Source organism: Eleutherodactylus coqui, chromosome 5 (genome assembly GCF_035609145.1).
Source record: "Eleutherodactylus coqui strain aEleCoq1 chromosome 5, aEleCoq1.hap1, whole genome shotgun sequence".
Classification (NCBI taxonomy): domain Eukaryota; kingdom Metazoa; phylum Chordata; class Amphibia; order Anura; family Eleutherodactylidae; genus Eleutherodactylus; species Eleutherodactylus coqui.
Genome location: NC_089841.1, coordinates 219,924,486 through 219,947,115, shown reverse-complemented (window position 1 = coordinate 219,947,115; position 22,630 = coordinate 219,924,486). Strand labels below are relative to the sequence as shown.

Here is a 22,630-nt window from a genome sequence, read left to right as displayed (position 1 = left end):
AGAGGAGGATAGGGGTAGGGTCACTCCACAGACACTCTCTTGGAACAGTACCTCTGCACGGTAATTTTGGCTGTTTTTTCTCATGCTCACTCTCAATCTTTCTCTTTTACTTCTCCTCTCTTCTTCTTCCATTCTTCACCACATGAGGGTTGAAGATACCCCCATGTGGCTGGCACTCTTTCTCTCAGGAACCCAGAAGATCAGAACTCTCTTCCCACTCTCAGACACACGTATTTATAATCTCTCACATACCACATGACAGGACATAAATGGATACATTGCAGATATCTCCCAGTCTTATGCAAACATTAACCTTTTATTTGCTGCAGCTGTGCAATACACATAACAAGATGACTAGACAACTTTGCACAGTGCATCTACAAAACACATTACATGTATGACATTTATGGAGGGGCCAGCAACATAGACGTCTGGCCACTACACTCCCGAATCATCCCTCATCCACTGACGTTATCTCCCCTCTCGCTCAAACTATTGAAGGTGGAAGGAGCATCTGCTACTTAAACCCTCCACAGATCAGCGGTTTGAAGAGGACACGGCTCTCACATGATTGCCGTGGCGTCCTTTCAGGCTTGTGATGTTCATCGCTCACAAAGTCGGAGAGCAGCTCAGTCCTATTCAAGTAAACAGGATTTTGATGCTATACCAAAAAACGGGAGGTTGGTACCGTGTTAGCCAGTAGAGCAAAGTGTGATTGTTCCCAGCAAGAGAAACCAAGTAATCTTGTAGATATGATACCTTGTAATGGCTAACAAAATACATGATGTTACAACAAGCTTTTGGGTCTTCTATGGACCCTTCATCAGACTTCAGCAGCTATACAATATACGACACCGTGCCTAGTATGCACTGAAACGGTCGTGGTCCTCATCTTGAGGAAGCTTTGGCAAAAGCGCATTGGAGCACAGGTTATAAGGTTGGCACTACACTTATGTTCATGTTATTATTGTCTTATACATGTGAATAAGCAGTATTCAATATGCTTGTTGTATTATAGTCATCATTGGTAACATGATTGTGATAGCATTGGATATCTTTTGCACAGACATCTCTCTATTAACATTACATGCTAAATGCCTTCCTTTTTTGATGCATTATTTATGTTTGTTTGGGAACTCCTCTCTTCTGTTATGTGACATTTGTGTTACGTGTGCTGCTTAGACATGTTGTACTACTGTGCTTCCAGCAGCACAGCACTCTCAGGGTTAATGATTGAGCTGGCTGGGTGTGGTTCTTCCTGCTAGCCAATCTCCTGGGTCTGTGCTCACATATAAACCCAGCTCCTTGTCAGTCTCTGTCTGGTGTTCAGGGTGAGCAGTCATGGAGCCTTGTCTGTTGAAGTTTGCTGTGTGATCTTTGTCTCGCTGGTTCTTGTCTGTTTGTTCGTTTATATTCTGTCAGTTTTGTGTTAGCTTGCTGTGTGACCTGCTATCTGTGTCCTGTCCTGTTGCAGCGTTCTGTGTGAACTCTGTCTGGTTCTGCTGGACTCCTGGTTAGTGTAGGGACTAGTAGTATAACCAGGAACTGTGAAGTGGCCTGCTAGCTTTCATGTTTTGTACAAAATGTCAACTAATGCCTGGTATTTATATTCAGCTTCCTATCTGTTACGAGGGGTTACATTTTGGCTGCTGTATGCTGTGTATTCTGGCTCTGTGTGTCCTGTTGTTAAGTCCCTGTCATGTGGCATGTGAATGCGTCCTGTTCTGGTGCGTGGCTTCTAGGATCAGCTAGGGCCCACATCCGAAGACCGCTGGGCTGCCAAGGGAAAGGAGAAACCTGCGAGTAGCTGCACTTGGGCGGTCACCGCACCACACACTGAGTGCACCACCCCAGAGTGCTGTGCTGCTGGAAGCACAATAGTACAACATGTCTAAGCAGCACACATAACAATTTGAATATAATTCTATTTAATAAAATTTAATTCTTTTTATTGAGACTTTTGCATGCTGACTTCTTACATGCTCAGATGCATAATGGATAAGCAAAGGTTTATGGTTGTAATATATGCATTTTTGATTTACTGTATCTCAATATGACACTGTGCCTGGTATGCACTGAAGTGGTCATGGTTCTCACCTGAGCACTACGGCCACTTTAAATCACTGATCGATGGATTGGGATCTACCACTCAGGACCCCCATCTGATATCGATGACCTATCCTGAGGATAGGTTATCAATATCTGAGCCTTGAAAAACCACTTTAATCAGACTTGTTTGAAAGGGGTTATCCAAAATATAAAGTTATGCCCTATCTACAAGATAGGGGATGACTTTATGATCGTGGGGGTCTCACCACTGAGACCCTCACTGCTTCCGAGATGGTCACACACAGGGGCGATTTTGCCATGGAATCCATTAGGAACGTTCCCGGTGGGCTGGTCGGGTCCTGAGGCTAGTGGAGGGGCTATATTTTTTTTAAACTGCTGAATTGCACTAAAATGAAAAAGGTTAAACTCTCCTATGCTGCTCCCAGCCTCTGCTTTTTTAACAGTACTCTGGGTTACCCGCCGACTTTTGAGTAGAGAGTGATCAGGTGATCGCTGTGGCCAGGAATTTGATACAGAGTTTGATACGCTGCTGTCATAGGTCTTATAAAATGCATTACATAAGTAATGTAGTGTATTATCCTAGAGATTGAACAATCGCATCTTCAAGTCTCCTTTATGAAAAAACTTCAATATAGTTTAATTTAAAGAAACAACAATGTTTAAAAAAAAAAAAAACATTTTTCCCATTAAAAAACTGTTTAAAGTGGGTAAAATACTAAAAAGAAATTCCAAAAGCAGCACCTACTAGGTGTTAGCACGGTCGTAATGACCCAGACAATGGAACTATGTTATTTATTGCACAAAGTGAATGCCGTAAAAATAATTTTAAAAGGGCTCTAGAGAATTCCTATTTTTCTTTTGTTTGTCTCCCAAAAAATCCTATTAAAAAGCAATCCAAAAGTCACACAAAGTGTTTATTGTTAGCTTTTTGAGGTACAACTCTTCCTGCGAAAACAAAGCCCTCACAGAACTCCATTGCTGAAAAAATAAAAATATTATGGGTCTTATAATGTGGCGATGCAGATTCATTAACCCTTTCCCACTCCAGGACGTACATTTAGGTTCTGGAGCGTTGGGGTATGTATGTAGAGAGGTCGCGGGGCGACCTCTCTTCATACTGCGTGGGCGTAAACTGTTTATCACACCTGACACCCACGGGGAATAGCTGCAATCATCCACTCGGCCAATTGCTGCTATTAACCCTTTAAATGCCCCGAACGATGTTCAGGGGTCCCGTACGGTCCCCACCGCGGTAAGATCACAAGGAGCCGTGTGGGTGTCATGGCTGCTGGGGTCCTCCTGAAAGGCCCAGGGCTGTCTCAGCAGACTGCCTATCAAGCCATTGCCCTAGGGTGGCTTGATAGCCTACCTATCAGATTGCAGTATGATATAATGCTACTGCATTACATCATACTACAGGAGCGATCAAAGCATTGCTAGTTGTGGTCTCCTATGGGGGGGGGGGGCTAAAAAAAAAAGTAAAAATCAGATCAATAAAGTTTTACTAATTGTAAAATTAAAAAAAAAAAAAGTTTAAATCATCCTCCGTTTGCCATATCTATTCTAAAATGATATAAATCATAAAACAAAAATCCATATTTAGTATTGCCACACCTGTAAAAGTCCGATCTATCAAAGTAACGCATTATTTACCACGCGCAGTGAATGTCGTCCGGAAAAATAAAGAATAAATGATACCAACGTAAACTACAGGATGTCTTGCAAAATATGAGTTCTAAAACAACTACGTCGATGGGAAATAGCGGCAGAAAATAATTTTTTAAAAATTAAATGTCTTTGAAAAAAAAAAAGGAGTACAGCAAAAAAAAAAACTAAACATGTTTGGTATCGTAGTAATCATACTGACCCATAGAATAAAGCTATCATGTCATTTTTGTTGCCATTTGTGCGCCGTAGAAACAAGACGCACTGAAAAATGGCAGAATGTTGTGTTTGTTTTTTCTTCATTTTACTCCACTTGGAATTTTTTTAACGTTTTTCAGTACATCATATGGTACATTAAATAGCACCATTGAAAAATACAACTCGTCCCGCAAAAAACAAGCCGTCATACAGCAACGTCGATGGATAAATAAAGGGGTAACGATTTTTTAAGAGGGACGAAGAAAAAACGAAAATGGAAGAAAAAAAAGGTCCACATACATTAAGGGGTTAAAAATGTATTTTTACTGTGCAAAAGTAGTAGAAAATAAGAATCTATATAAATTTGGTATCCTAGTAATCAATTTTTTTTATACAATACATGTACCCCAGAGTGGTGCCATTAACAAAATACAACTGGTCCCCAAAAACAAGCCCTCATACAACTATGTCAAAGGGCTCTTGCTTATGCAATAATGAAAAATTGCTGTGCCCTTAAGACACTAAATGGGCTCATATCACTTAGGGGTTAAAGTTTAAAAGAGTTCTTAACAATAAAATGCTGAAAAGTGTAAAAAGGAGTCCCAAGACTTTGGCAGACTCCTCAGAAGATTAGTGTTGCCAGGTATGAGGAGACCGGTAGGAGCAGAGTCCTGTGCTGGGAGTTGTCCCTCTCTGTCCTATTGTGGCAGTGGGAGTAGCTCGGCGGCACCTCCCCCGGTTCGGGTCAGCACTCCTTTATCATCTGCTGGCTCAGGGCAGCCTGATGGGCATTATGCAAGGCGCGCGCCTTATCCCCCCTCGCACTTCTTCGCCGGGTTGAGCCGGGGGCTTGGCTCCACGTCAGCTGCAGTGCAGAAGATGATTGGTGAGGCTGGACATAATGAGGGGGCGTGGCCTGTGCGGCTGGTACATCAGGACAAAGTGATGTGCAGGTGATCACCACACTGCAACTTTCTTCAGAAGTGAAGGGAGGAACAAGCTTCGTCCACTGGGCACCATGCAGAGCTGCAGAAAATCATGGGGGCTGCTGTGCAGGTCGGTGATGCTGGGCAGTAAGAGGAGAGCCGCCTGGCATCCCATCCAAGGGGCTTGTAGGGGCAACAGTAGCCGGGTGTCATCGGCGGCAGCTCTCAGCTCAGCCCCCAGCTCCCAGAGGCAGATCGAGCTGCTCTTCCCCAGGCACGATGACTTCTCCGAGAGGCACATCGGACCCGGAGACAAGGAGAAGATGGAGATGCTCCAAACTCTGGGAATGGAGGTAAGTGGCTTTTCTGCAAGACTGCAACTCAATGATGAACTCTCTACACAGGGTGGAGATTACACGGACCCTGATAGATCCAGAGCCCATCTTCTCCCCTGTATAATCTATTGTTCTCTGTTATCACCATCTCAGGTCAGGGAGAGTTTAATTAAGCTCAGTGATCAGAAGTTCTGGGCAATGTCTGCTCCCATCATCCCTTCAAAGACCCAGCAGTTGGAATGGCTAACTTGTCTGCATTCCAGCTGTCTTTTTTTTTTTTTTCTTCTTCAGCAAAACTGCACAGTATTTGACACATCTCATTGAGCATTTAAACACCCCTGTTGACTTCTATGGGAACCTTTGCAAATATGCAGAATAATGGAGCATGAGATATTATATATAATTTTTTTTTTTCTTTACTGTATCCTGTAAAGTTTGTTCATCTGTCATAAGCCTTATTGGCTACAACATAGTTTGTGCCCAAGTGGTTCTTTTCCAGACACTGATCTGCGTACTAAGAAACTGCTGCTTCTCTTGGCATCCTGTGGGTGTTCATCCTGCATCAGCATAGTCTTGTTCATTTATTATTTAATGTAGACACAGAACATCACTTATTTAAATGGACTAATGTGAATATTAATATATAATGTTTCAATGGGCTTCCAGATGTGTGCCCTTAGCTACTGGGAACCGTAGGTCCATATATTCATTCATATGTATAGTAGATGTCCTTCTTTTCTTGAAGAACTCATCACTTCTGCCAATAGAGCAATTTTAACTATAGGGCTGTAATAGAATCTCACGTTGTGTCTTTTTAAAATTTTATTCCTCTTTTTAAAACCCTCAGAGCATTGAGGAGCTGATTGATCAAACTGTTCCAGCAAGTATTCGACTGTCAAGACCCTTGAAAATGGATGACCAAGTCTGTAAGTTGAGCCCTGAAATCTCACATTTTGTATCCACTATAGAAATGAAAGGCCACTTTATTGGGGTCACATATCTAGCACTTTGGTCCTTCTTTGGCTTCAGAACCGTGGCACGTCCTCGGGGTGTGGATTGCACTGTGTTCCAATCATTCTGCAGGAATACTGGCCAGTGCGGACAGGATAGCTTTTTGCAGTTGCTGCAAATTTAATGATGTGCTGACCGGAAGAGTTCATCAATTCATGGTAATGTGCCAAATTCAGACCCTCCCATCAGCATGGTGGAACAGAATTCTGGATTCCTCTGACCAGGCAATGTTTTACCACTGCTCAGTGATCCAATTTTTGTCCACTTGAGTCTCGCTGTTCTGCTTCTCTTAGGAACCTTTCGCTCACGTGGAATTGTTCTGCAAGACGCAGTAAACTTTGCCATCCTGTGGAAAATTCTACACCAAATTCTGCCTGATGTGGGATTGAAAACTGTTTAATTCTGCTGGCAATTTCGCATCAAAATCCACATTTAGATTGGTGGATTTTGGTGTAATTTTTTTTTTCTTTTCATGACTGCAAACTGTGCTGCTTCCTGTAGAACAACTTGTGTCCATGTGAAAGGTCCCTTGGACTGCAATAACCTTTAATGTCATCTTCTGCTTTTATAGCCCATCCATGCTAAGGAACAAGAGTTGTACATTCTGCCATGTTTAGTTGAAGCGCCAGTTTTGTATTTGGCTATAGTTTACTTGATTGTACATCAGAATGATTCTTTAAATCCTCTTCTGATCCCTTTTTGTTGAGTTGTTTAAGTTAACAAGATCCTCCTTCTCCTTTCTCCTTGGTATAATCTTGATGCCTTTGTACATGAAAACCCTACAAGGCTGGCAGTCTGGGAAATACTGATCCAGGCTAGTCTAGCACCAATGACCATGCCTTATTTGAAGTTACTCAGATCCCTCCTATTCTAAAGTGAATTCACACTGGAACTGGTCCACGGAAAACTTGATCGTAGACATCACTCCGGGGTCACGTGTCTAATTCCATTACAGGGAAGCTCCATCATGAAAGGGCAGGTGTCTTATAAAGACAATTGATATCGTCCTGGTCAGAGACCTGGCATTATGTAAATATATATTCGCTTGGAGCTATTTTGAAAGTGGCGTCCTACCAGATATCTTAACTCTTCTCCATTCTAAGCTAAGAGGCTAAACAATAGCATCCCCTAAGTGTAATGTATCAGATCCAGTTTCCCCCAGAGTAGACCCCTCGGAGTCAGGGCTATCCCTTAGGGCCTCTTTATTACCCTTCAGTTAACTGTTGGATTGTGTGCAAATGATCACTGCCAATGACTGAGCGATAATTCGTTTGCCTGTCATTCATTTTATGCAGGTCTGAAACTCAAATGACAATCAGGCAGTCATTTATCTAGGAACAACTGCCTGTTTACTCTGAATGGAGGTGGGCAGCTGGAAGAGATCTCCAGCATGCTCTACCTCCATTCAGTGAGTGATTGTCACTTGCGTGTGAAAGCTCAGGAGCTATAGACTTTAGGACAGATATCGGGAACTTAAGTGCTCAACAGTTGTTTGGTGTTACCCCCCCCCCCCCTCTCCCCTTACTTGAAGTTTATAAAGCTAGATCTACCAACAGAGCCGGATGTGTCTGTATTATTGCTTCATCTTTAACAGATTTGGTGTTGTGCCGCGCCACTATACCTCTAGATCCTGCTGGCACCTCCCTTCTACACCGTTCTGGTTCTTAAATTCCTGTTGCTTTGCAACAGGTTGCTGATACAGTTTTCCTTACTTGGTGGAGTTACACAACCTTTCTGAAAACATTGTGGAAATTAAGCGGGGCAGCTGATATTCCCCTCATGCCAAATCCCAGGAATCACTGTTGCCTAGCAATTAATCCAGATGTGGCATGCTTGGTGACCACTAACAGTGCTTTGTTTGTCCATGCTGACCTGTTCTTATGCTTTTAACCCTGGATCACACTGAATTCCTGCCTGTGGGTGTTAAGTAACAAAAAAACCTGTTACAATGTAACTTGTAGCCAGTAACGTCCTCACTGCTGGCATTTATGGACTTTTGTTACTATGTGTTTCCTGGAATTTGATACATTTGGTCTCAAAGATGACCTTCCTGTGGTTCTGTCGCACTGTTGGGGTGGTCTCCACTATGTGTGTGTTGGTTGCACTTGGTGTAGTACATGGTGCACATGTTTATCAAATCCAAACTACCCCATAAATGATGTGTATAGAGGGAGCTGATGAATCTGGTCCACCACTAAGAATGTAAATGGCTACCATTGTTCTGTTGTTTTGACCCCCCCCCCCCCCCCCCCCCATCCTTTGTGTCTAGTGTGCATACAGCGAAGAGTTAAGTGGACCCGTTACTTCAGGCCATGCTGCTAATTGCTGCAGCTTCCTGCTGTCTTCCTCCATGAGACACTTGTCCCCCTGCTGAGTCCTTTCCCGTAATTGCATATAAAGCACATTGCAGCTGGAGTGCAAACTTTAAACCCATTTAGCTTCTGTCAAGTTTGCGACCAGTTCAATCTGGTTGGCTCAGGATGACATCAGTGAGTTGCTGAAGCGCAGCACAGTTCAATACGCACATCGTTCTCTTACAAAATTCTCCTTGTGTGGTTAGTTTTTATACATCAGCCTCAATGAATTATTCAGAAACTCCGGGATGAAATAAAATCATTAAAAATAGACAAGTAACACTTGTTTTTGTTTTTTTTTCTAACTTTTGCAAAATATATGCATGAATGCATACACTTGATACATATGTGTCCGATGTACAGTGTATAAGGGAAAACATTCTAAGGGTCAGCTTCAGTTGAGTGTATTGTAATACGGACGTGTTACAGATGACATTACAACCGTATGTCATCAGTGTTGCTTCTCCAATTACTGTCGCAGGACCTTATTTTGTATACAGTATCTGTATTAGCCCAATGGCACACTCCAAAGACATACTGAAGGGTTAGTTGGCTTCACATGAAACTGGCCTGTGTAAGCTGGAGAAATGGCAAGCTTTGTACAGAGCTAAAGAATGCTAGCAATGGATAAGTAACTTCGATACATAGAAAAACAAAAAGATTGCCATACAGAGCAACTATGATTTACAAAACTCAATTAATGCGTAGACTTTCCAAATTAAAAATTATTATTTTTTATTTTTTTTTTTAGACTCTTATGCCCTTTATGCGCTTGTCCTTGATATATTTAGTGTAGTGTTGCACAAAAGTACGGTATGGTTTTTTGTTTAAAGGTGGGTTTTCTGCTTATTTATGTCAAGATCAAGCAACAATTGGCGCATGGCATGTACAATGTCACATTCACACACAGCAGAGGATTACCGGTATACGGGGGTCGAAGGATTGTTATGCGATCATTTGTCCCTGTGCAGCTGTTATGGGCTGCACCTCTCCCTGTTTATGAGACGTGCAGGCAACCATTTTTATGCTTGCTAATGACTCTTATCAACTGATAACTTGGCATTTGTTGGCTGACTATTCTTTTCATATGGCCTGATAATCAGGCTGTATAAAAAGACCTAAAGTCAATGTATGGATCACTACAGCCTCATTTGTATATCTTAAATTAATCCAATCAGAGTCACACCAAGGTGACTCTGATTGGATTAATTTAACAGCAGGCACTGAGCTGAGAAGCTTACATACTGAAGAACGATGAGGCCTTAGACATACAACGTGATGGTAGTGGTCTTGTCTCCAATCATGGGTATGGCTGTCCCAGGTGTTGGAAGCAGAAGTGCAGGAAGTGTAATGTGAGCTTCAGCTCTCATTGATTTCAATGGGAGTGAAGCCAGATAGGGCACTTCCTCTACTTTCCTCTTGGATGCAGGTCCAGCTTGTTTGCCTGGCTTGCTGTCAGTACATCAGCTCATCGTTAGGGATTCTGGTGATTAATTATTGATAACCTATCCTGTAAATAGGTTACAATAGTCTTTGCCTGGAAAATCCCTCTTAATGGTAGTCCTATATTAAGCCTTAAAGGGGTTCTGACATGGAGATAACAATTTTTTTACTTGCTTTGCTTGGCCAGGACCGATCGCCAAGCATGTCCCCTCCATCCGGTATCCTCTTCTGTGGCTTCTTGAAGCAGAGCTGGAGCGGTCAAAATGACCGCTTCCTGCTCTGCGCCGTCCATCAGCCACTTCCGAGGTAAACGAACTTGCCGCCCGCAGCAAGCATGTCACAAGCAATGCTTGCTGTGAGCGGCCCATCCGTCCTGGCTGAACTCCCAAGTGCTGCGCATGCGCAGTGGAGAGGCAGCCCGTCCTGACTCCTGTCAGAGGGCACCTCTCACCTGCACGCAATCCCGCTCATCGGAGGGAAAAAGACTGCTTGCTGGGAGATGACCCCCCACAGCACAACAAGAACGGAACACAAAGTAAGTATTAGTTTTTATGCTTTAACAGGCCAAAAACCGTGGGTTCCCTGGGTCCATTAGGCAGACAAGGGAACAATGGCTGTTAAAGCATAAAAACCTTTTTCGTGTGAGAACCCCTTTAATGACCAACCAGTTTTAAAGGTGTATGTCTTTAATCTCTCCATTTCCTAGTGCTATAACTTCCTACCCCCACCACCACCATTGACAGTCATAAGGTGTGTGTGTGTTCCCCTCCTAAAATGCAAAATTAGCTGTTCGTTAAAAAATTAAACTTGTATTTTACCCATTTTATATCTATACTCATTCTGGGATTAGAGGTGCAGTGGGCAGATCTGTGAATAACTGTATACATAAATGGCTGTCAGTAATGTTTCCCTGAAAAGAAGACATACCCCGAAAATAAGACCTAGCATGATTTTTCAGGCTTTTTGCGGATGCTTGAAATATAAGCCCTACTTCAAAATTAAGCCCTGCTAACAGTTAATTAAAAAAGTCAATTTAAATAGTGTCCAGGCAGCTATACATGTAAAAAAGTTACACCTTTTTGAACAAAAATTAATATGACACCGTATTATTTTCAGGGATACACGGTAGGACCAACCACTGAATATACAGCTCTTGTCAAGAGGAGATCAAGTGCCTAGAGGGAGTTATTGGAATCGAGTAAAACTTTCTATGTGTGATTGTAACTATTATGGCTCATAATTTGTTCAAACGAATGGATTTGAGTGATAATTGTTCAGTGTGAATACACGCACACAAGATCTGCTCAGGGTACCATTTTCTTATTGGCCCCATTCACATGACTGTATTTTGCATCAGTATTTGGAAGCTAAAGCCAGGAGTCCAACATATGAAAGGGTTGCAAATCTTTCCATTCTACTTTTCCTCTAAAGGCTTCACTCCTGGTTTTGGCTCTCCAATACTGATGCAAAATGCTGACGTGTGAATGGGGCCTATAAGAAAATGATCCCCTGGGCAGAGCTTGTGTATGTAAATGATGATCATTATCTGTGCAGTGTAGGCTGCCTTTTGGTCTCTTTATGGATCATTGTTCTCCATGCTTTCGAATCCTTGACGGCTTCTTTCAGTCCTTAATGTTTGTATCCACCTTTGACTGCATTCAGCTGGCGCGTTCTTTGGCGTCCTTCTTCGTGACCCATTAACTGTGCTGAGCATCAATGTTTCCAGAGAATTGGCTTGCATGACATGTCCAAAGTCTGACTGCTGTTTGGTGATTTTTGCCCTCTAGGAACATCCTTGGTTTGATGTGCTCTAGGACCATCTTGTTGCGGACCATGGTATACACTGTAGTCTTCTCCAGGACCATAGTTCAAAAGCATCAATTTTCTTTCTATCTGCCTTTCTGAGTGTCCAACTTTTGCATGTGTATATGGAAATCGGAAACCCTATTGCATTGTAGTGCGGCCAAGTGCAAATTATCGTTTGATTTCTGATTCTCCATTGCTGTCAGTCTTGCATCTGAGGAGGAAATCTTTATCCTCCTTTAATTTCCTCTTTTAACCCTTTCCAATCCAATTTGTATCCTGATTTTCCTAGGGGGCTTACTCTTCTTCTGCTGTTACACAACGGCACCATATGCTGGCTTCAGCTAGTACTGCATGAGGTGACACGTTGGATAGGCTCCGACAGCAGAGAGGCTGGCAATATACAGTAAGAGAACCCCGACGGACGTCTTTCAACATCGGAGCTGTACAGCCTTAAATCATAATGTCTTCAGAGGTCAGACAGTGGATTGGAAAGGGTTAACATGGACTATATAATTACTTGCTGTAGGCATTACCTTTGTTTTTCTACGTTGAAGTACAGCCCCATGAGCTCCCTTTTTTTTTCTTTTTTTTTTTTTCGTAACGCAAACTGTAATCAGGTTATAAGGGAGAAGATAAGGTGACCCTGCTAAAGTGTGGCAATGAAACATCTAATGTAGTAATTAACAGTTGAGTAATACAGATTTCCGTGGTAAATTTACAGTGTTCAAATAGTTAAATGTCTCACCTGTAGCTTTCTAGACAATAAAAAAGCGTTAAAGGTTAAAGTGACCCTTTCTCGTTTCGGGACAAAATTCTGCCCTGGGACCAGTGGTGGGTTTATTACCTGCAGTCGTTCTTTGCCAACCCACCAATTTCCAAGTCCTGTTTTCATCTGTTCAAAATGGACGGCACAATTTTCAGACTACTTATTCCCCACAGTGCATTGGTTGTGTTATACCTTCTGTCTGATTGGCCAGAGTTGGTCACGTGATCAGCACTGGTCCATCATGGACGTGGGAATTAGCTAGTTAGAAAATTGCTGCAGCTAGCTTGGACAGCCAGCAACTGGGTACTGAACTGATGGATCAGAGGGGCGGCAGAGAAGAACTACAGGTAATATAATCCCCCTCTTGTCCTAAGATAGAATCTTGTCCTGAAACCAGAGGGTCCTTTTTAAGGGCTCCTGCAAACTGGCGAGAGTGATATCGGAATGTGATTGATGCCCCGCTATCGCTTTTGCAATCTTTCTGAAGCCCTAGAGGTGTGGCGTGTCCACAGGGAAACGGCCTGCCATCCTAGCAGGGCTGAAGGAATCTCCTGCTGTGACTGTCACAGCCACGGCAGGAGATGATCTTCTCATTTATTTTAATGGGGCCAGCGGCAGCAGCGCCAGTCCCATTGAAATCAATGGGAGGTGCTCACGATCCTCTGCCACTGCTTCTCTTCTGTCTGGGGATTGAAAAATCCCTGCCTCCTGAAAGCGCTGTCTCTGATTGGTTACAGTGCTCAGCCAATCAGAAGTAGCGCTCAGCCATTCATTGAATGACAGGACAATATATCAGGATCCACTGTTGCAGGGGATTCCTTCAGCGATCGTGCTCCATTGGAAACAATGGGCGAGATCGCAAAAAAGGTAGGGCATGCTGCGATTTTTGTTTTCGTGCTGCATCACAAGCGTTAAAACATCGTACGTGTGAATGGGACCATTGGCTTCATAATTTTGCAATTTCTAGCAGCACTGGGAAATCGTACAATTTCATTGCCAGTGTGAAGGCACCCAAAGATGGAGATCTCCCCTTCTCTTGCTTTCACCAAATTAATCTATTCTGATAATTTAAGCTATGCGTTTTTGGCTCAGACTTGTAGACTCCAAACACTTGATGCACTTGTACTTGACCACTATGCACTTCCCTTCAGAGCAAAGTGACAAGAGTTCAAACTGTGTTGGGGCAATCAGCACATGTTGACATTGGACTAAGTATATCTAGTTTTATCTTCTGTGTTTATTCCTGTCACTTTTTTTGTCCTCTTAGAGAGAACATTATCATGCGAGCTGCTTATGCAATATTCTATATTTCGAAAACCTGCTCCCTCCCCCGCCCCCCCTGCAGCCGCACTGATCTGAATAATGTATGTGTGCTTGTCAAGTGTAATTTTCAAGTGTCTTTTAGAAGAAATGGTATATAGTGCATAGCTTGACCTGTTCTTCTCTGTTTATATCCAGGTGAAAATGACATTCTTGAAACACTACATAACATTGCATCAAAAAACAAAATCTGGAGGTCCTATGTTGGCATGGGGTACTATAATTGCTCAGTGCCCCAAGCCATCCTGAGAAATCTGCTGGAAAATGCTGGCTGGTAAGTATGTTCTCCCTCGTTCTGTCATGTGACAGTTATGAGTAATGAATGTCTTTCCTTCCATCTGTATTGACTCTGCTGACACCTTGTGGCTGGCTTCCACAAGACGTCTACATCAGCTACATCCTGTAGTGTATGCAGTCAACTACATGAAGCACCAGCACTCTTGGATACATTATTTAGAGAGACCTTAAGGCCCATTTACTTTGGATGAGTGTCGGGCAAACTATGCCCGAGACTCGTCCCTGTATCCCCGTGCTCCTACACCGGAGCTAGCACAGCAGGCTCACACGCGGAGCAGCCAGCAGGGGGGCAGTGCAGGAGATTTCTCTCCTCTCGCTCCCCCCGACCCTCTCCATTCACATAACACAGGCACCGTTCGCTATGGAACGGGGGCTGTTTAAACTGCATGATGAGTCATTGCTCATCTTTTGGGCTGCTAAAAGATGAGCAATGACGCTAATCGTGCAGTTTAAACAGCCGCCGTTCCATAGCAAACGGCGCCTGTTATGTGAATGGAGAGGGGCGGGGGAGCGAGAGGAGAGAAATCTCCTGCATTGTCCCATCCTCCTGCTGGCCGCTCCACATGCGAGCCAGCTGTGCTAGCTCCCATGCAGGAGCGCAGGGATACAGGGACGAGCGTCGGGCATCGTTTACCCGACACTCGTCCAATGTAAATAGACCTTTTACAAAGCATGTGGAACTGCAAGAAGAACAATACTCTAAAATACCTTTTACCAGTTGTCTGAAAAGTAAATATTTTGAAGATTGTCTGTAGACTGAGAAACTAAAAAAAAGGAAACTTCCCTGGTTGCCCTTCTAACTTTACAATTATTGTATAGTCTCCATAACAACGGACATGGCAACTGCACATAGCAGCAAAGTTCCCTTGGCTACACTGAAAATAAAACTAATTCTGGCAGATAACGACCATGTGAATGAGTTAAATCGATACAATAATTAACCCCCTATAAGACACACATTTATTGGACATGCGTTAAAAACCTATGTTTTACTTTTTCTGTTTTTTGAATAATGTTAGTGTAGAGACTCACAAGTAAACCCTTGACGTTGGGTTGTGAGCTTAATATTTTTTTTCCAAAATACACAACAAATACCTCGCAAATTTAAATGTTATGTTTGCCCAGGTTGCCAGTGTGGCTCACCTACAAGGTGCAGGGCAGCCCTCTGGATTGAAACATGGCGTTAACAGGTTGCAAGCCTGCATGGTGCACTAAACGTACCATGTGGCCTGACATCCTCAATCTGTGGTGGTTTTTTTTTTTTGTGTATTTATTTATTTTTGTGTGCAAGAATAGTACTAAGCAGCCTTCCACCTCAAGGCGTGTGAGTGGCTGTCTAGTGCCTTGCCCCTGTGCAAATTGCTCCTATGTTTGGGATGTGGCATTTATACCTACCCTTTTGTATCAGTTAGTATATATGGCAGCTTTCTGTTTTTTGGGGGGCTTAAGAACCTAAATCGATATATAATAATGTATCAGCTTAGGTCTGTTAATTGGGGCAATACTGTAGGAATACGAGAGTCAATACATCAGGGAGTACATTCCCCTATTCTTATAACTAGAATGAATACAGCAGGGTGCTCGCTATCAGCGGTTAATTCCTTTACTGGTAGTCTCCTAATGACCCCTGCACACTCCCTGATGCATTTCTCCCTTTCTCAGTAGATGTGTTTGTGCAGAGATACATTTATCAGAGGGTTTATAGGGTCAGATTTACCCATGTCTGTCCCCATCTCCCACTTTCATCCACAATCGCCACTACACTATTTGCAGGAATACGTTTAGCTACCAGTGAGACTACAGTGTGTAAATTAAAGGAAGTACTCCCTGACTCATTGACACTCCTCCTCCACTATTGCCCTAACTTTTTTAAGACTAACTTGATACATTTTGATATTCTATGTCAATCTATGTCGGGTGTTTTTAATGCATATCCAATAAGTGCGTGTTTTTTAAATATAGCACTGTTAATTATTGCTGGTATGTGGTTCTGTGACATGAGTATTGCCCCCTGTTGGAAGTAAGTGGTAATCATGTAAATGACACAGAAAAGCATTAAATGAATATTTTTGTATGAAGTAGACACTGCTGCCATGGGTGAACATACGAGTAGGGATTTATTAGTGAGCAAGCAAATCATTAGAAAACTAGAAAAGTGATGCTTGATGGCCTTTTCCAATGTCTTTATAAACCCTGCAGAAAGAGCTTTAACTGGGTTCAAAACTCTCTAAAAAAATAAAATTAAATGACAGACTTTACTGTACAGAATGGGCAATCCTAAGCAATCTTGCAATAAGTTTTTATTACCCTAATCTATGACTTGTTCTTGTTTTCATTCAAAACCCATCTTCTGCTATGCAGCTAGGTTAAGATGCTACTAGGGAACTCGATATTCATCTTATGTCATAGCAGAAGAGGGAGCTCCAGCTGTGCCTGCACTATTCTCTACTGCAAGCACAGTAGACTATAAATTATTATTTTTTTTTTTTCTAAACCCTACTTTGTCCTCCCGTACCACGCTGTTCTGTCCTGTCCTCCTTGTGCTGCTTTTGAGAGGCATGGCTTTGGCCCCAGGCAGCCATAGTAACTCATTTAGTACCTACTCCCAGAAATTCCTTAGTGATTATGACCACAACTACTGTAAGTAGTAAAATGCATCACAGCGGTGGCAGTATATGCGGTGGTGGGGACAGGGATAGATGGCAGGGCTGCAGCTTAAAGAGATATGAATATCCCATGACTGGTCCCCCTCTTAAGAAGGGTTGTTTAGCATGGACTGCTCTGACCTATACTTGGCATATTAATGTGTTCCAGTCTCCTCTGGCCTCTGTCTATGTCTGGGCAGCCTGATCAAGTGCCATCCATTCACATTACTACTGTGGCCAATTGCTGGCCTTCATACTGGTACTGCTAAGGCAAGTGCTTAGTCACAGTGGTCATGTCCTTAGCCATTGAATTCCCATGAACTGCAAGGACTGAATTTAAAATTTGTACCATCCTGTGAATCCAGTTAATGACTATTTCCTCTGATAGACCTTACAGGATCCAGCAGAAGATGCATTTGTACAGTCAATGACCGGGATGAGCTTGTTTGTAAATGATGAGTGATTCTAACCTGATGTAGAATTGTATAAAACCGGCATGTCATTAGTTAAATTGGAAATTATTTGCTTTTGAAGTAATCTTGTTAAACTTGTTTTCAGCTTTAACTTTTCCGTGTAATTTTTAAATCTTCTTAGCAATGTGCTGGAAATGGGGATTAATGTGGTGAAGACTTTCCTTTTTTGCAAGATATTTAAAGTTAAAAAAAAAAAAGTTTTTGAAACAGAAGTGCTTTTGGGAAATGAGTTTTTCAGAAGTGTTATTAGCAAGCATTTGAAAAGTTCTTCTCCATGTAAAAAAATAGAATAAATGACTAACATGCCTTCAACCGAGGCACAGAACACTAGTAAAGTGTTAACACTGAGAACTGAGGCTTTGTTAGCTGCTACTCCAAAAAATGCCAATTGGAATCTGGTCTCCTTGGAAACTGAGACAACAAATTCCAGCAACGTGAAAAGAAAACTAATGACAATGGCTCTGGGGGATCAAAATATCCACGGCTTTGTTCTACCGATAGTTGGTTAACTCTGTTTCCTCACTGCCCTTCATGTTCTAAATCAAGACTTGAGTCTACTTATATACTAAGTTAGACAGTTGGGAATAGTTTACATTTAACAATATTGCCAAATCTCCAGGAGCCGGTGCCATTTGTACAGGAAAGTGCTGTCATCGGTCCTGAATAGAGATGAGCGAGCATACTCGATAAGGCAAAGTACTCAAACGAGTAGTGCCTTATTCGAGTATCTGCCCGCTTGTCTTTAAAGATTCGGTTGCCGGCGGGGAGCGGCGGGGGAGAGCGGGGAGAAATGGAGGGGAGATCCCACTCCCCCTGCTTACCTCACAGGTACTCGAATAAGGCACTACTCGCTCGAGTAGTTTGCCTTATCGAGTATGCTCGCTCATCTCTAGTCCCGAACTATCTTATAGCTGCTTGAGCAAGAATGAAAGGAATGAACTTTGAATTAAAGAAGCTTACCAGCATCACACCGTTTCAACCAACACGGGTGGGACTGGAATCGTGCAGATTCCACAATTGGAACTTGAACCATTATTCCAAAGTCAAATCCATATGAGAAAGAAGCAAGTGGTAGCATAAACTGGTGCAAAGTAGTAAAGTAGTTTTGTTTCTCTATACTAAGAATAAAAAAAGCTCCGGTACGACCAAGTAGGGCTTGACAAAGACCCTGCGTGGTCGAAACGTAGCTATATTCTTGGCATGGAGGAATAAAACTACTTTGCACCTATTTATGCTGCCACTTGCTTCTTTCTACTAGTAATGGGAACTTTGATCATATAAACAAGACTTTTCGACACAGCAGGGGTCTCCTTTTTGTCCTGGATGTAAACCGTCTAAAAACCTGACTACATAGCTAAACCTTGCTTAAAATGTGTACAGAATGAAAAATGTTCAACTAGAAACATCTGACTTCTACTTTTATCCTCCTCTTCCTTCATAGGGTAACACAGTATACACCATATCAACCAGAAGTTTCCCAGGGCAGACTTGAGAGCTTGCTGAATTACCAGACCATGGTGTGTGATATCACTGGGATGGATGTGGCCAATGCATCCTTACTGGATGAAGGAACGGCTGCGGGTGAAGCAATGCAATTATGTCACAGGTCAGAAGCCTCACTGTTTATCTCCAGCTATTCACTTCTGTGGACATTTGCAGCACTAATGAGCCCTTCAAACAAGCGAAGGGGAACGATATTTGTTTGGCCGAATGCGGGCTAACGAAAATCATTCCCTTTTAGTTCGTCCCTCTTATGCAGCAGAAAGACCAACGTTGGCTCGTTCGATTATCATTCCGTTTAAACAGCCCTCATGGAGTCCCTTTATTCACTTATTTAGGCACTGAACGATTCTCATTTTGAACGAGCCAACAATGCATTTCCATGGCTAAACAGGCTGCACAAGAGCGAATGAGGTAGCGGTGACATCACTCATTCGTTCAAATGAGAAACGGTTCGTCTAAAAGGACCCTTCGTGCCAATATTGTTACTGAGCATTATTTTCTGCATGCATCATTTAGGCAAAACAAGAGGAGGAAATTCTATGTGGACCGTAGATGCCATCCTCAGACCATAGCTGTGGTGCAGACAAGAGCCAAGTAAGTTGTTTTTTTTTTTTTTTTTTTTTTTTTTTCTCCTGTCTGTTATACACAAGTTCACAGAATCTGTTGTTCAATAACTCTGCTGTAAAAGGGAATCTTTCTTTGACTGTATCCATGCTATTCATTTTATTATGAGAGCGTACTACACAATGGATATACCCAATGTCCATTTCTACCCACCAACTATGACCACTACAAACTAAAGAGAGCCTATGGAGGTGGGAAAACTGTTGAAAAATGCATGATACAAGTCATAAAAAAATAGCTAGAAATTGTGTTCCTCATGTACACCCCGCAGTTTATTCTGGAGTCACATAAAATAAGTATGCTCTAAAGCAAAGTAACAGCAGTATATTGGCTTGTTTTGTTACAGTAGTTATCACTGTTGAAATTTTGTATCACTTGACGTTCTCAAAGTATTGGAAGGTCTCTTATTTGCACAGTGTTACTACTGGTCCATCTTGTCTCCACTGGAAGTATGGGTGGAGACGAGGGTTAGCCGGCTTGACAGCCAGGTGATGCCCACAGATGGTGATTGGCTGCTGGAGGCTGTGACTTTACCCGATGGGGTGTCATCCGCGCTCTTACTACTTTTCCCAACATTGCGTCTCCATAACTGACAGTTACAATCTCGTTTTTAGCTATATTGGTGTCACTACAGAGCTCATGTTGCCACATGAGATGGACTTCAGTGGAAAAGATGTCAGTGGTGTGCTATTTCAGTATCCAGACACCGATGGAAAGATTGAAGACTTCACCCAGCTGGTTGACAGAGCTCACCAAAATGGGGTAAGGGGAATTGTGTCAGTATGCCCTCCTAGCTTTCCAAGTTTAATACACAAAGAGGGGAAGTGGGTGGGGAGAAACTCCATACCTTAAAAGGATGCACCCAGACTAACATCTTTAGGCTGTGTCTCATATATAATTATAGTGTGTTTATAACTAAACAAATTTTAAGGGGGGGGGGGGGGGGGATAAAAAAAAAAATTAATGCAGAAGTGCAAAGCTGAGTGGTTTTTTTTTAGTTGGTTTCCTAGTGGCTGTAATCCGTTGCTGTTCTGGGCAGGAGTTTCTTAATTAAGAGGGTAAATGGTGGCAGCCGATGGCTTACTCTACCTGTTCTGTGGTCTTGTATTAGAAATTTGATTTGAGATCATTGTAGGGTTGCACACTCTCTTGTGATCCGGCAGAACCTGTAGGGTTTCCTGGTTACCTTCCACATGTATTCTGGAAGGCCAGTTTAAAAATGGGCTAATGACCTATGGGTCTCAGGTGACCGAATGAGAGGATAGAAATGCTGTCTCCTGGGAAATTGAGGTGATGTGATTAACACCACCAGTTGAAATGGGGAAGAACCTGCTGTGACTGCAACTGAGCTGACTTTCTCCCTCTCTGTATGCAGTGCAGCAGACAAATCATGTGACGCATACGCCTTGCTACAAATAAACAGCTACAGCCTTTTCATGTGTTTTCTGGTAACTTGTTCATGGGCAACCCGGCTGTATCTGACTGGGTCCTTATCTCGGAGTAAAAGGAAAAGAAGGGGAAATGATGTTATGTAGTGTTCAAACCAGAATAAAATATTGCTTGTTACAATTACATATTGCTCATATAGTACACGCTATATTTGACAGCTGTCGCTGTTTTGTCAAGACAATCCCATGAACCAAGCCACAAAAGGAATGGGGTCTATGCAAACGCCATCCAAAAGTCAGTGTTTCAGTGGCATTACTGGGGTAAAGATTAGATGTCCTAAGCTTGTCAATCTTTGAAATACTGCTAAGCATGCTCATTTGTAGAAATTCAGGTGGATGGCCTTAGACAACTGTCATAAGGTGTTTTTTATTTTTGTTTTTTTATTTATTTAGGAGAAATGGGGTGCAAATCTCAATATAATATGATAGAAAACTTTACATGAAAGTGTTGTGCTGGCTTGGGCACCACTCCAGTGCACACAAATTAGGCTGCCTGTCCACGGGCAGATTTTCATTGCGGTCCCTGCAATGAGGAGCACTAATTTATTTATATATTTTTTTTTCTCTTCCCTCCTCCAATGAGATGTAATGCCTAATCCAGGATTGAGATGCCAATAACCTAATGTAATGTTGTCTCTCAAATCAGCTACATACAGATTTGGGGGACATATATTCTTTTTATAACTTCCTTTCTAGCCCTATTCTAATTGTTTCTCTCTCTTCCCCCCCCCCCCCCCCCACTCTCTCTAATTCACAACAGACTCTTGCATGCTGTGCTACTGATCTCTTGGCGCTGTGTATCTTGAGGCCACCTGGTGACTTTGGCGTAGACATCGCTCTTGGCAGTTCTCAGAGATTTGGTGTACCATTGGGCTATGGGGGACCTCATGCAGCCTTCTTTGCTGTGAAAGAAAACCTGGTCCGGATGATGCCTGGTAGAATGGTTGGGGTGACTAGGTAAGTGTTCTGTAAGCAAAATCTAATTTAGTATAAAAGTTCTGACAGTGACTTTATTTTTATTTTTTTTAAATTGAAACCATGTTTGGGCCCACTACTACAGCAGACAAGGACACCGTATATCGGCTCGGTGGGAAAACCCAGCCGATATACGGTCGTCTGAATAAGCCCTAAAGCCCAATGTCCATGGGCGGATTTTAATTTTAGAACCTGCATGAGTGATCTGCAGCTGTAGGTGCCCATAGGGGTGCATTAGCATCCGCAAAACAATTTAGAGCATGCAGATGTGTGGTGTGCAAGTAATTTCTTTTTATTTTTTTTTGTGTAATATATATAATTTATCTCCCCCCCAGCGTGCGGATTGCACGCATGGGAAAAAATTGCAGCATACTCCATTTTTCTGCAGATCCTACGGGAAGCTGGATAAGGGAAAGGGAGGGAGTTACTCGGCATAAAACGCTGGGAAAAGGAGACAGCTGGCTCTAGTTAAGCATTACACACAACGATTATCACTCAAAAGATGGCTTTTGAGTGATAATCGTTGTCTAAATGAGCCTTTAGGATGCTAATACTTCTAGAGATCAGGAAATGTACCTGTAAACTTCAGAATGAAACTGGTCAATAGCGGTAGTCCAGCAGTGATTGACAGCCAGGCTTCTGCTAGAACAGCAATCATCTGAGAAACCCCGGATTTGCTGATTGATTCCTTAGATGCCACAGCCAACAGGGGAAAGGTGTCAAAAGAGAATTCCACACAAAGTGCTATCTAACCAAAGGCTGACCCTGTTC

The 22,630-nt window shown here is 42.6% G+C and overlaps 1 protein-coding gene across 1 annotated transcript in view; it reads left to right on the top strand.

Moving 5' to 3' along the window:
* The first annotated feature begins 4,915 nt into the window (after positions 1–4,915).
* Positions 4,916–22,630, top strand: part of GLDC (glycine decarboxylase) — a 40,175-nt gene continuing 22,460 nt past the window's right edge. The window contains exons 1-7 of the mRNA XM_066604255.1: positions 4,916–5,212; positions 6,042–6,120; positions 14,033–14,168; positions 18,751–18,915; positions 19,329–19,406; positions 20,051–20,198; positions 21,645–21,841. Of these exons, the coding sequence (XP_066460352.1) occupies positions 4,952–5,212; positions 6,042–6,120; positions 14,033–14,168; positions 18,751–18,915; positions 19,329–19,406; positions 20,051–20,198; positions 21,645–21,841 (1,064 nt within the window). The 5' untranslated portion in view covers positions 4,916–4,951. The remainder of the gene's footprint in view (positions 5,213–6,041; positions 6,121–14,032; positions 14,169–18,750; positions 18,916–19,328; positions 19,407–20,050; positions 20,199–21,644; positions 21,842–22,630) is intronic.